At 36.2% G+C, this 14,802-nt stretch overlaps 3 protein-coding genes across 3 annotated transcripts in view; 1 reads left to right on the forward strand and 2 right to left on the reverse strand.

Moving 5' to 3' along the window:
* Window positions 1-3,415, reverse strand: part of Pka-R1 (protein kinase, cAMP-dependent, regulatory subunit type 1) — a 174,687-nt gene extending 171,272 nt beyond the window's left edge. Inside the window, exon 1 of the mRNA XM_089633265.1 lies at window positions 3,059-3,415. Within this exon, the coding sequence (XP_089489391.1) occupies window positions 3,059-3,223 (165 nt within the window). The 5' untranslated portion in view covers window positions 3,224-3,415. The remainder of the gene's footprint in view (window positions 1-3,058) is intronic.
* A 603-nt stretch (window positions 3,416-4,018) lies between these two features.
* Window positions 4,019-8,923, reverse strand: LOC149422407 (uncharacterized). Its single transcript, XM_089633785.1, has one exon. It carries the CDS (start codon window positions 8,714-8,716, stop codon window positions 6,779-6,781), a length of 1,938 nt encoding a protein of 645 aa, XP_089489911.1. The 5' UTR covers window positions 8,717-8,923; the 3' UTR covers window positions 4,019-6,778.
* Window positions 8,924-10,980: 2,057 nt separating this feature from the next.
* On the forward strand, window positions 10,981-13,045 carry LOC149422408 (uncharacterized protein C16orf52 homolog A). Its single transcript, XM_089633786.1, has 4 exons — window positions 10,981-11,036; window positions 11,264-11,384; window positions 11,680-11,892; window positions 12,280-13,045. The coding sequence occupies exons 2-4, from the start codon at window positions 11,282-11,284 to the stop codon at window positions 12,465-12,467; spliced, it is 504 nt and encodes a 167-aa protein (XP_089489912.1). The 5' UTR covers window positions 10,981-11,036; window positions 11,264-11,281; the 3' UTR covers window positions 12,468-13,045.
* Window positions 13,046-14,802: the final 1,757 nt, after the last annotated feature.

The raw sequence follows: 14,802 nt of genomic DNA on the forward strand, positions 1-14,802 counted from the left end.
CTTATTTCTCTGTTTTATATTATAGTAATGTACCTATAGATTCTATGTCCGCAAACTGTAAAATTCACCCGCCATAACACAGGGCCATCCCTAGCATGGAGGGTGAAATATCACAAAAAACCACATGTACTCAAATCATGTATCAATAAAATAAAATAAATATATATCTTAGAAGATTTTATTATTATTATTATTTGCATTTGCCAGCACGAACAGTAGTTTTTGCTACAATTCGTGATATTACAACATTAAATTAAGAGTAACACAAGTTTTCATTATTGATCTCTTACAAACCTCAAAACTAAATACCTAACCTACCACATCGTCCTTGCGACTTGTTCGTTTTTGTATTATTTCATCGTTAATTTATATAAATAAATATGAAGTTTTATATTTATGAAATTTATCATGCATAGGTTAGTACCTATAGAGTTAGTATTTATAGAGACTTAGTTGTTGTTTTGAATGGAGTTTTAAAGGATCATAGTTCCTATAAAAAATCTTACGTCTAAAATATTTTCCACGCTCAAGTTTTTACTGTAAATTATAGGTACGACCATGAATGATCATGTCTATGGTACGACCTGAATAAGAAACTTTGATAATTTATTGTAAACATTTAACAAAAATTTTAAATAACAGAAAAAAAACTGGATGTGATATTGTAGTAAATCATTCACGCCGCCATAATCATGACAGTACGAATAATAGTGTTCCAATTAATAATAATAGACCCTTTTCCAAACATAATATGTAGACGGGAACCTAATAAATTACAATTTCAGGAAAAGAGGTTCCACGGCAAAACGTATTATTCAAATACAGGTGCAGCAAAACAGACGGTGCGGTTTTGAAGGGCCGGTACATCACGTGTGGTGAGGGTGGGAACCTGAGAGAGGTCTCATTTTGTCGGGAGGGTCGTGCTGTTTTCAGTCGTTACCTTGGTTTGGTCCGAACAACACCGGGGCTTCGCCGTCCGCACGTTTCTTCAAAATTTCCGTTCTTTCGTCGCTATCCAGCGGGCCTTTCGGCTGCAATTTGCGACTTCTTCCTCTGGGGCTTTCTGAAGGAAAATGTTTTTAAACATCGGCCTCACACCCTCGAAGAACTCGAGGACCGCATTCGGGAATAAATCGCCGCTATACCCGTCGAGATGTGCCAAAATGCGGCCGAGAACTTCATAAATCACTTTCATCAATATTATGGTGGCCATTATCTTTCTGATGTGATCTTCGGGACTTACTGCATAAAACGGCATGATTTGCCGAATAAAAATAATAAAAAAACCCATTTCTTTAAGTTGCGCTATTTTTCTTTAGTAGCCCTTCAAAACTACACTGTCTGTTTTGCCGCACCCTGTAAATGCACAAAGTGGCCCTGATAAAATGGTTGTGCGTATAATTTTATTGCAAGAGTGTGGGGAGCTTTTCTATTATGTATTTTACGATGTTGGTATTCGTAGGTTTACCTACCAATTACTTTAAAAACATATAATTAAGTAAACTTTTCCAGATGAACATGTTGGAAAAACCTTTCTTGACGATTTCCTTAGTAAATGTATATTTTGTAGGAAAATCTATGAAAGAAAATTGTCCATTAGGCTATCGCTGAAATCGGAAATAATCTTCCCCGCGGGGCGCTATCTCAGCAATGTTAATTAAAAGCATTAATCAGACAAAGACTACAAAAGGCACGACTGTAATAAATACATATTGTAAATGCCGTTGGTGGTTGATTAGCATCAGGGCATATGGCCTAGCAACTATATCAGTGGATACGATGGCTATCGCATATTTCTGATAGATTAGCCGACATCCATAGTGACAACATGTCGTTGGGGAAATCGCTAAGCCTGGAGGGATATAATATAGGACTGAAAATCTATTGACCCGATTTGATCGAGCTTACGGTTACTTTTGATTAATTATTTGCAACGAGAGACAACTCAGATGCAACGTGGCACATTTTGGCTTGCCTCTCATGGTCTTTTCACAAAAAGATAGTTCCGTTCCAACCCATCTGTCTGTTAAATGTCACGTTTACGAGAAAAAGGAAGAAGATGTTACAATGGAGTTTTCTTTCAGAGGTACGAGTTTTCGCCTGCAAATATCCCTTTTTGTTTCTTGTTTATGCACCTGCTGAGGGCTTTGATTGGCTAGAAAGGTAATCTGTGAGCTTTCTACTCCCAAAATGGATAAGGGAATCCCGAGTGTAATTATCTCTATTTAGTTAGTAGCATGGGCGTTTATAAGGGGTGGGAGGGGGGTTGTTAAGGAGTTCAAATCCCCCCCCCTACCGTCGGCCAAGGTATTGTGTAGGGAAAAAAAGTAGTAATATATACCTCCATCATAATTATTTGAAGTTTTAGCCGATTATCGCAGTGATAAAACTCACATTTCACGAGTACGAATAATTATCAAAATTATTGATTTCATGTTGATTTTATGAATCAAAAATATTTCAGGAATAAAGGGAAAAAAAGAATTTATACTGATGAGAAAAACTGATATAAATGGATTCTGCTGGAGTGGAAACGTTTTGAAGTATTCCTTCGGTGATGACGGTGATTGATGAGCAGCATGATAACATCATACAGGAATTTGGTAATCGAAAACACTTCGTAAACAGCGTAACACAAAATAAATTGATCGGATATTGTACGCAATCGTAGGTATCCCCGCAAATTGATTAAATTAAAATATGACAACTGATACTAAAAACATCCTTATTTACCATTACTATTATTAGTTATTATAACTTAGACATGTACATTAGAATTATTAATAATAATTTAACCTAATTTTTGAATACGTAAACTTTCCCTCAAAAATCACATCGCCATCTAACGTCAGCATTCGATGCATGTTGAAATGTCAAAACAAATGAGGTATTCAATGAAAAAAAACATTAACAATATATGCCACCGATAATACCTTCTTGAAAACAATACAAGCATGAACAATGACTATAAATAATCTCCGTTTATAGTCATTTTTCTTAAGTTTTCTAAACCACTATTTGAAATTTGAAATAATATAAATATTGACAGCATGCTCACCCTTTCTAGTTTCTGAAAGTACTGCCGCAAGAATATCACTGGATTTTGTGGTTTGTTGACGCACAGTTGAACAATACAATCTTTGATTATTATTTGAATATTATGTGTTTGTATATAATTTTCACAATCCCGCAAACTCTGTTCTTCTTCCATTGTGGTAGCCATGTTTGTGAGCCCGTTCAAAAAGCTAAGTGCACGACTCGTAATATTATTATTTGTAGCTCAAATGTAAACACATATTTTTTCACAGTAAATAGCAAGAAGATGTATTTGCACTTGGAGTTGTAAAATTCAGGACATATGTATTTCCCAACGTTTCTATTACCGTCGGTAAAAATGTTTTTCTTGGTTATTCTGATGTTGTTTCGGAAGAAATGTCAAATAGCTTCAAAATATTCCGAAAGAGCGCAGCACGCGCGATAGAAGGTGCAGTTTAGGTAGAGCGGGAAATCTAAATGTGGGTATTACCTTAATACTCATTTAGTACCATAATATTAAATATTATTGTTTTTTAATATAAAACCAAGCATATCAAAATAATTTCTGTTGTGTGTAATAACATTGATATCTAAATAAAAAAAAATCACCAGGTTACTTACTTGCAATTAAATATAACTTTCACTAAAAAACAATCCACCATCATGCAAATTAGGTATATTATCATTGTAATGAGGTTGCTGAACGCAATGATCGTGACTTGCCAATAATGTATGATGAGACGTAATGGGATACAACAGTATGATTTCTAAAAGTGGAAGTAAAAAAATTATATGTACTTTCAGAAAATAACAATTAAAAATATAAAATAATATTCCTCGATGATGGGATTTGACCCTGGGAATCACTTCTGCAGAACTTTCTCATCTAAGCTAAACTATACACAAGAGGTCATAATAAAAAAAACATTTATTTTTAGATTGGATTTATTGACAGTCAAAAACAAATTTATAACATTATCATTGTACCTTGTAAATAAATAATTTTAATATAATATTATAATGTGCAGGTAAAAGGATTTCACACAAGACATATCTAGGTATAACAGTATTTAAGTTTGAACAAAAATAGAGTTTTATTATCACAATAAATACTTAGATCATTTCATCACACAAATATTGCATTCAATAAAAATCAAAACTTGTTTCTTTTTCTCACTAATAAGATTTGCTTGTTAACCAAAGCAGTTGATTGGTAGTTTAAACTGTACATATTTTAGCGATGTCTTTGCTTGTTAACCAAAGCAGTTGATTGGTAGTTTAAACTGTACATATTTTAGCGATGTCTTTGCTTGTTAACCAAAGCAGTTGATTGGTAGTTTAAACTGTACATATTTTAGCGATGTCTTTACGTTCGCCAGTCAATGGTTGGGGAGAGTATTAATCTTCTCGTTAAAGAAAATTTGTAAAGCCGGAAGCGGGCCAAAAAAAGGTTGGAACTTCTAACTTAAACTCTGGTTTAGAAATTTTATATTATATTTAACTACATCTTATAGCAAGCATATCATTGCAGGGCTGCTAAGTTTAAAAGCTCTAATTTTTAAAAGCTGTATTTTATTTATTTGACTAGTTTTTTTAATAATCAATTATATTGAAGGTTTTAGACACAAATGAAAAAAAATTAAGACGAGGGCATAACGAAGACCACCAAGATATAACTTGTCCGGGTGCTGATTTTCCACGTATTTCTACAAGGTGTGGAAACATGGCCACTTAGAGCCAGCAAAAGAAAGTGAACAGATGCCCTAGAAATGTGGTGATGGATAAAACTGCTCAGGGTTCCATGGACAGTCAAATGCACAAATGTATCCATTTTGGAAGACTAGGCATCCACAATTGATGCCTACAATGTAATTTAAGAAACTTTTAACACAATGCTTGCCAAACTGAGGACTCGAACTTGGAGAAACTCATAGCCACTGGCAAAGTGGAAGGCATGAGAAGTAGAGGAAAGTCAGCAATGCGCTGGAGTGACCAAGTATCACTGGTGTCCAGTATGTTGATGTCCTTGGCTCTCCACGCAGCGCAGTACCGCGAGGAGTGGAGGAGCCTTGTCTACCACGGAAATTGGAGTGGTGTCACGATCCTTGTATATTAGCAATGAGGAACCGATTAAAGAGGAAGAATTTTTTTTTAAACATTTTTGTAAAATTTTCACATTGAAAATTTTAATAGCCCAGTGATGATAAGTAAATATAGATACAAAATATTACATGCCTAACACATGTTGGCAAACATAACACCAACAACTAGCGCGAAGTTCTGTTTATTGCAAACACCGGCGCCCGTGAGATGATTTTTATAAAAACAGCACTATACAAATTATCATTAATATTACCGGCTGGTAATGTTATTTTTAAATACACATTAAAAATTGTTCTTTATTCGTACAAATGGTAAAACGGTAGCCAGGACTACCTAGTTATAGTACAAGGACTATATCACAAAGGAGACAAGCCACTATGTTGCACTCATACTCAGACTGACTTTTATTCCCTTAAATAATCCTATAATATCACCTCTCGAGAAAAAAAAACAAACTATTTGGTTTCAACATTAATACCTAAAGATTATTTGAAAATGTATATTATTATTAAAATATTAGAAACTAGAAAGTGACTAATTATGAGATTTTTGTACTTCATCATAGAACACACAGACGATGATAGAAATACAATAGCTAGCAACAAAAATAAAATACAAACACATTGTTTGCGGGTGTTTTTTTTACAATCCATGGCGAAAAGCTGTGGATTTAATTTCTGTTTTTTCATTGAACAAAAACGCCTTTGCCATCTCCCGCCCTCTAGCACGGCTATATTATTATTGCAAAGTTACTTTTAAACGGCTCCAACAAACAATGTGTTTAATATGTGGACTAAAGAGTACTTCTGAAATATTGAGTGAAAAAGTGCACACAAATTGAATAATATAACATTAGATCTATACAGAACATTCAGTTGGAGGATTGCCAAGGTTGTGAAATATAACACTGATTTATGCGAATTATAAAAAATTTTAAGAGGGTGGATTCATCGATTCCAGTCTCGGGCAATTCATACAAACCAAATAAACATATTTACTTAGAAGATTAAAATTATTTCTAATACGCAAGCGGTATGCAATCCACGTCTTGTTTTCCCAGTCCACTTTTGTGCAAGCGTTTCCTTACTTTTGAATAAACCTACGTAAGCAATGTGATTGAATGCAGAAAAATGGTTGCTTGTCGCCCAAAAAGGCTGCACTAATTTGCTATTTTTCTGCAATTTATAAGGCAATAATTTCATCTTGACCTTACGCACCTCCTAAACAGCCTTTCTCCAAACACAGCTCTTAAAATCTAAGCTTTACCCATAAACAGCTGAAGTCCAATCATGTGGTAAAACCTTTCATTATTGATTCACGAGCATCAGTGATAGATCATCTATGTGGACTTAACTGTTTACAATTCTAACTTAACGAAAGATTATAGTACCTTATATTCATTACAAAATGCTTAACTTTATTTCTAATATTTGATGACCATCTATCTTGGCACCATTTTCAATCCAAATTAAAGAGTACATCGCAAAAAAAAAAAACAATATTCTTCAAATAGTTTTGTGCCACTAATACAACATAGGAACTCTAATAAGTAATCTAAATGAAAACAATCATTACTATTAATTAAAATCTTTGGCCAAATAAAGTAATGAGATCAACACTGAAAATTACTCCAATTATATTAATGGTGGGACACAGCTTCATACAACTTGGGAAGTTCAGCTTCAAGGCGAACAACTCGAACTGTAGAGCGCAACTTCCAGTCTTCATCACACTTCACATCATCTCCCGGGAACTCATCCACCACTGCAGACTCTGGACACACGAAGCTCGTCAGGTAAGTGATGAGCTCCTGGGAACCATCTCCATCCAAATCAGAAATTAGCAATGAATTCTCCTGATAACTCAAATCTGGCTGGCAAATAATATCATTATTTTTATTGTAGCAAATTTGAATAACATCACTTTGACTTGCATTTACAATATGAATGTCCGTAGCGTTGAATGTCACCAAGACTACTCTCTCAGTCAAGCGGTTGACGGTCATATTCTCACTCTTATTCATTGGCTTCCCGGGTGTGGCATTTCTCGTGATTCTAGTATTCTTCTCAACAGTATTCTTCCCTTCGTCAGTGTGTTGATCGATAATATTATTGAAAATATTGTAATTATTATCGGTATTGCGATCATACCTGTTGACGCTTTTAGGACTTACATTCCACTGCCAAAACTTGAGCACAAATCCAGAAATATGGTGTTTCAACATATTAATACTATTGTTAAACACTAATGTAGCAGGAACCATTCCGTAAACACGGGGAGCTATATACTCCCAAGAGATGTTCTCTTTTCCTGTTCTTTCATCAATCAGCTGGACAGTAACTTTGCAATTGTTGGGGCAGTGGCCTGTGTTCTCCACTATTAGCTTTCTCCCATCCACCGAGTAGATGTTCCTCTGATTCTCAGTTTCTTTTCTTTGACCAAATACCTGATGCTGTTTAGTCACAGTCCAGTTATTCCATTTAGGATTGAATGGTTTGTTGGTGATACACTTATACAACTCATCAAATGTGATTACTTTCAAGGATTCAGACAAACTTGTACTATTTTTGCAGGTGAAACTTACAATACGGTCTTTATCAATCTGCAGTTTGTTGATTGAAGTGCATTCATTCATGGCCAGAGGTTGTCCAATAATACTGCCACGGTAACCAGATATAAATATCAGAGAATTGTGGCTTTTGTTCTCATCGACACTACACGGAGCTAGCATATCACTTATTCCATCTTCATCAATGTCCATGACAATAAGTGGAAAATCTACAGAATCGAAGGGTTTGCTATTTACTTCATGATTGTGCAGATACCAATACACAGTTCCCGCTGTGGGGTTGAATGCTGCAAAGAGTCCCTCTTTTCCAATTAAGATACAGTCCTTGGTTCCATCATTGTCAACATCAATCAGAGAGCAATCCACATCTGTAGGAAGTCTGGGTTGCCTGATGAACCAACCGACCTTCCCAGAGTTACCCACAATAAGTATTATTCCATTATCGTTGGATAACCGAACACCCTCCGAGTGTTCAGGATTCACAGCATCACCTCTAAAGAGCATAATGAGGTTTTTATCATGTCCGACAGCTCCATCCACAATATTGATGGCACCTTTGAGCTCAATATCGTGGTAAGGATTCTCCCAGCTAGGTCTCTTGCTCTTGTGAGTAGGCGAAACTGAGCACTCTCCCAGTTCAGAGCACGGCAGCACCCACAAGAAGACTATAATAGTCAGGAAGCATACCAGAATGGATAAAATGAAAAGAGTTTTTCGAAGTGGAGACATTCGCTCATTACTTTTATCATTTTGCAAAATATTCACACTGTCGATGTTACCGTCCATGCCTACAGTGTATCCATTTGGATCTTCCACCTCATCGCCATTGGAGAAGTGCTGGTAGTTTTTTAACCCATTTTTCATTGTGTTATTTTTGCTTAGTTTTTCTGTCACTACAACTTGATTTCTCCCCGAAATCGAATTATGGATTTCCTCTTCGGATTCGGAATCAGTAAAGTTCTGTCGGAGCGGTGAATAAATACCTTGTCCGGTTCCCAAATTAGACATACTTAATGGTATTTGGGATTATGAGAAAATCGATAATCCTAGCTACTACGACGGTAACAACATTTGGATACATGTACAAAATTTAAAACTCGAAGAGCATAGTTGTGGTTAGTTATTTATCAAATATAAAACAATAACAATTAGAGTCGTAGGAGTGAAAACAACCCTAAACCCCTCGCAAAAAGTTTGACTTATTTACGCATTTGACAGCTGAGAAAACAGTATTGAATTATTGTCTCTGGAATAAATTTTTATTTCCGGTAAGCTTTGTCGACTACGGATAGCAGGTGGTGTTGCCATAAATAATGCATTTAGATTTATCAATCTGGCACATCCCTACTAATTTATCAATCGCTATGCCAGGGGGGTATAACTCCGAGAAAAAGGTGGGTCAGAAAAAAAGACACGGTAATCTCTATGGGTGACTTGTGACGTATATTTTCCACATTCCAATACGAACTTCATGCATGTTTATAGGCCGCTGTCATTGGCCGATTTTAGGCTAGCCAATGGGTTGGCTCCGAATGAGAATTATATTGTCTATGGTTACGCCTTTTTTATAGTTTCTATCCTAGTCGATGGTGAGTATGTGTAGTGTAGGAGTGAGCGTTATTTAACGTAACTAGATACAATAACTAGTTTCGTCGATGTAACGGAAATAACTAGTCTCGATAAAATTACAAGTAGTTATTTTTGTAAATGCGTTATTTGGTGTTGGGTGTGATGTAAAGTAGTTTCGGCCGTTTCGCATGCGACCGCGTTTCAGTAACGCCGCGTTTCGTAACGTAACGCGGTAGTCGGCGCCGTCGGCGGGACGGATTGTTATTTGTTATGCATATGTGAGACTAGTTTCGGTCGTTTCGCATGCGACCGCGTATTTCCAATCTCTGCCGCGTTTCAGTAACGCCGCGTTTCGTAATGTAACGCGGTAGTCGGCGGTATTGTTATGTTATGCATATAAATCACCATTAGTCCTCGTTTCAGTCGCCTACGCGTTTCGTTGCTCTATCTATAACACTTGTACACATTTTAATATTGACAGTTATTTTGAAATATTATTATGTTATTTTTGCTTATAAATGTATCTTATGTAATAAATAAATAAAAAATAAATCTGTTTGTATGAGGGTGACGACCGTAATTATAGAAGGGTAAGCAGAGAGGATAGACCGCTTTTATTACCTCCAATGTTTTGTTTTACATTGAAAATAATTAAATAATTTTAGCGCGACTGAAACGTGAAAGGGATTGGAAATACACCTCCCGGGCAGCCGAGCGAATACCGCACAAGAGTCCCAACTGCTCCCGTCTGGAGCCAGTGCGAAACAATTTATTTTTGGGGTATACCATGTAGCGCTACCCCCTTCTTTAGCCAACGTTTCGGACAGCGTTACAGTGTCCATCATCATACCGCACAAGAGTCCCAAAAGCTCCCGTCTGGAGCCAGTGCGACTATGGCACCCCCAATTGAGGTATGTTGTGAGTTGTGAGGCTGAAGGTAGTAGGGAGGGGAAGGAGATGGGGTAGATGACGGTGGGGAAGTACCTGGCTATTCAGATCTGGTCACTAAACACGGCTAAAGCCATTTCAAGCAACGTTTCAATTCTGAATGGTGGTCTTACACCAGGGCGATACTGAGTGTATCTTCCTGTATAGATAATTTAATAGTACACAACTGCTGCCCCTGTACAAATGTCAAGTGCGCCACACTGTAGAATTTGGCAGCCACCTCGGGTTTGGAGCCCCAAAATACCTGAAAACAACCCTTGACTCTGTGCAGAAACGGGCGGTCCGTTTGATAGATTCCCCTATCTTAACAGAACGGATTGCAATCTTTAGAGCACAGACGTCAGGTTGGTATGCTGTCCTTGTTCTACCAGTATTTCAATGGAAGATGCTCCGAGGAACCAGCATCATTGATCCCTTCGGCACCGGTGAATAGTCGGGAAACACGCCAAACGCGGGCAAACACATGTAAGTACACGGATGACATTTGTCACGCGAGGACGGGTAAGTGAATGAAAATAACTAGTTACAAAAATAACCGTTTTGAAACAGGTTACGCCGACCAAGAAACTTGTTTCGTTACGTTTCTTGAAAATGACGTTACGACCCACGTCTATGTAGTAGTGACGTATATTTTTCAGTTACAGACTTTTATCTATGGCAAACATTAGGACCCATGGGCTCAGTACTAAAAACCCGAAGATATTGATCTAGTGAGTGGTTCATTTATGCGCTATGCAATCGCCTTTCATGTTTAGCTGTCAGTTTGACACCGCAACAAAAATATTGGTGCATAACAATATAACTTATTTAGGTTTGTTTATAAGCGTCAATCACCGTTTGATAATGAAATAAATAACCGCAATAATCAGCATATCATCGCTTTCAAATTCGCCATTCATCTTTACGTATTTGAATAATATATTGAGCGGTTTAATAGGTCCAGTATCTAAACGTACTTCCTCAATTAAAGCTGGGCATGAATACACAATACTAAAGATTTGTAATGTATTGAGCGCCACTCTCTCTCAATTTATCTAGATCTGATAGTCACAAATCATGGACAAGCTCACATTGATTTCTGGCACACTATTTATCGCTGCAGATGTTTTTGCTATTGTGAGCCTGGCAATGCCAGATTGGATCGTCACTGATGTAGGAGGTAAGCCATAAATAATTTGCTATCATTTGATTTCGAAATATCAAAACAGAGATGTTTGGTTAATTCTGACATAGTAATATTTATCCGTATTTCAAACACCTCTATTTTACCACTTGAGAGATGACCTTCGGTGGAAAAAATGTGTTTAATACAAACTATCCTTCTCAAAGCTTACAACCCAAAATAAGGATTTCTTCTTTTTCTTATGCCTCTATCACCGGAGGTTGGAAACAATAATCATGGATATTTTCACACAATCGACAGCCTCTAAACAATTATTTGACATGGTTTGCAGGTGACACACGACTTGGTCTCATGTGGTCATGCATGACCTTGTACAATAGGCCCCAGGTGTGTTTCACTCCGGAGCTGCAGCCGGAGTGGCTCCTGGCCCTAATTTGCATATTCGTTGGCTGCATCTGCATTACAACTACCATCATTCTCCTCGCTTCCAGCCATTGGGATAGGAATGTAGTACCATATGCTCGATGGGTTGGATTCACAGCAAGTAAGTGGGAAATATTTTATTTTTATTAAAAAAAATATTATTCTGGCTGGGAAAACGAAAAGTTAAGATTTTGATCTACCAAATTGTACTGATCAGATTCAAATGCTTTTTTAAGATATTTATAGTGAATAATTTTATTTGTGTTTCATTACTGTACATACATGCACAGGGCCAGCCCCGTACAGATGCAATTGGAGCAGTCCATAATATAATATCTAGCAGCTGATAATATCTAACTAGCCCTTGTGGTTTTTACTAGTTTGGCTCAGGACCAGGCCTGAGTATGTAAATCAGGAACTTGATGAAAAGGTTTAGCAGTCGCTACAACTGAAATATCTTGTCTGCGGGCGCCCTTAGTGACATTAACATTACAATATTTTGTTTCAGTGGTCCTCTTCTGCTTCGCTGCAGTCATATTCCCCATTGGTTTCCACATCGATGAGATCGGCGGGCAGCCTTACCAGCTCCCCAACAGCCACCAAGTGGGGATATCGTACATTCTATTCGTCCTTGCTTTATGGATTACTGTTATTTCAGAGTTGTTTGCTGGGAAAGTTTGTTTGCCTCATTTTTAAACAAGACACCATGATTTAAGACATTTAAAATTATTTAGAGCCGTGTAAATACTATGTTTTGTTTCCTATAGAAACCTTTGAGAGTCAGCGTACCTAAACAATTTAATTGTTCTGGCAATTTAATAATAATTGATTAGATTTATTATTTTAGTGTGTTTAGAATTTTTTTTGACTATTTTTTTAATGCTTTCGGCATTCCAATATTCAGCGTAAATATGTTGTTTACATTGATAACTGTTTCTATAATTTTTAGTAAATTATATGAATTTGAGAATGGGTTCAATTTAGGCTGCTATTGAGGGAGTGTTTTTATCAGAATTTTTTTAAAAATGTTGAAATTATAGAAAAAATATGCAATGTTTTATAGTTGTGAACAATGATATAATGTGTAGATAGATGTAATGGATTAGGTTTTAATAGTATATTATACTATGAATGTGGATTATGATATTTTGCTGCGCACTATGATTCTCCGTGACAAAATTCAAACTAATTAGAATTATTTTAATATATTATGTACCTATTGTTTTAATAAATTATGGGCAAAGAGTTTGTTATATCTCATTTGTTTGATTTAATTTTGTATTATCTTGTTATCGAGTACATTTGACATTAACGATTTATTCTTTTTTGTCAAAACTTTTGACCACAATGTGTGCGTGTTGGTTAATTGCCAACGAGGAACTGCAGTTAATTTTTTTCATCAATACCGGCGCAGTATTTTGTATGGGAGTCGAGACGTTTTTTATTCTTATGATTACCTGCTTTTAATATTGTAGAACAAACACTAGGTAAAATGTTGGCATCTCGTCACTAATGTTATCGGATTGAATCAAAGCAAAAAAGCATCCATGACTCTGCACCTGATAAACAATTTACCGGTGTTAAAAAACCAGCATTAAAATATTTTCATTAGTTCAAATGTGAATGTGCACTAGAGTTGCCATTGAATAATACCCACAATTATAAAATTTGGCTGATTTATATCGTGCCGTTTTCGTGAAAATCACCTCAAGGGCGCTGTACAAACATATACAGGGTGTATCGGCACTAACCCGACAAACTTTAACCAGCTATTCCTTAGCACATTTGGAGTAAAAAATGTTATGGGCACTTTGCTGTCCGGTAGCATATTTTTTTTCAATTAAAAACAAAAAAAATAAAATTTTCCACACTACATCACTGTCATTGGCATTGCTTTTTGAGTTCAACAGCTGTTATAAGCAAGTATGTCGAAAAGCGTCTTCGCTCTTTCGCACACACTAAATAATAATAGTTAATAATGAGACGAATGGTGCTGTGCCATTTCATTGTGATTGTAAAAGTGCGCCAATATAGGTACACACGTGCATTATTCAACGGAATTCGAATAAAATATTGCCAGATAGGTTTTCAAACTTTGACAAAGGATAAAACAGTGGTGACATGTGGTGAAAATATGAATAATAATTTTTTTTATTAAAAAAAACGTTACCGGACAGCAAAGTGCACATAAGATTTTTTACTCCAAATATGCTAAGGAATAGCTGGTTAAAGTTTGTCGGGTACGTGCCGATACACCCTGTATATTTCATAATAAATATTACTGGCTTATAACTAGATGAAGAGATTTTCAAAATCCCCACAAGTATCTTTACCTCTAAAATTCTATTGAAATTAGCACTGTTTTTTTAATTATCTAGTCATTTTCGGATTTTCTCTTTCGCTCAGGCTTTAAAAATAAAATTTGCTGCAGATGAAAACGAAATAAAGTGCATTCTCACCATTATTATTTTTCAATATTACAATCAAGAAATGTCCAGACTCCCCGTATTTTCCCCACAAAAAATCCAATTCGTGAAAAATCTTAGAAATTCCCTGCCATTTGGGGAATTCTCCACGAATTGGCAACCTTAGGAAGACTGGTTGTGATCAATCTACAGTTCAGTCGTAACAACCAAACAGTGTGTTTTAATAAGATGGCGTTTTATTAGTTTTTAAAAGACGATTTATAAATTCTACGTATAATAAAACTTATATATTTAGAATCAGCGTTTATTGATCTATATAAGTCTTTCTCAAAGTGGGCGATAACGCCCCCTTGTGGGCGCTGGAGGCTTTCAGGGGGCAGTAGAAGGCTCTAAAAAATTTAGGGGGTGTTAAGGAAATCTAGAGGGGCGACGGCAGACAAATTCTATCTATAAAAATCCAACGAAATCTAGCGGAATTAAATAATAATAGTTTGTTTTACTTCCTTATAACAAAGCTGGGTATTCGCCACTTTGTTAGTTAGTTTTAAATTTAGTAAAACACTAATAATGGAGGTGACCGGGTATGTCATCAAAATGACAATTCA

This window comes from Hesperophylax consimilis, chromosome 7, assembly GCF_061612785.1.
Source record: "Hesperophylax consimilis isolate HC1 chromosome 7, BYU_Hcon_1.0, whole genome shotgun sequence".
In the NCBI taxonomy this organism is placed as follows: Eukaryota; Metazoa; Arthropoda; class Insecta; order Trichoptera; family Limnephilidae; genus Hesperophylax; species Hesperophylax consimilis.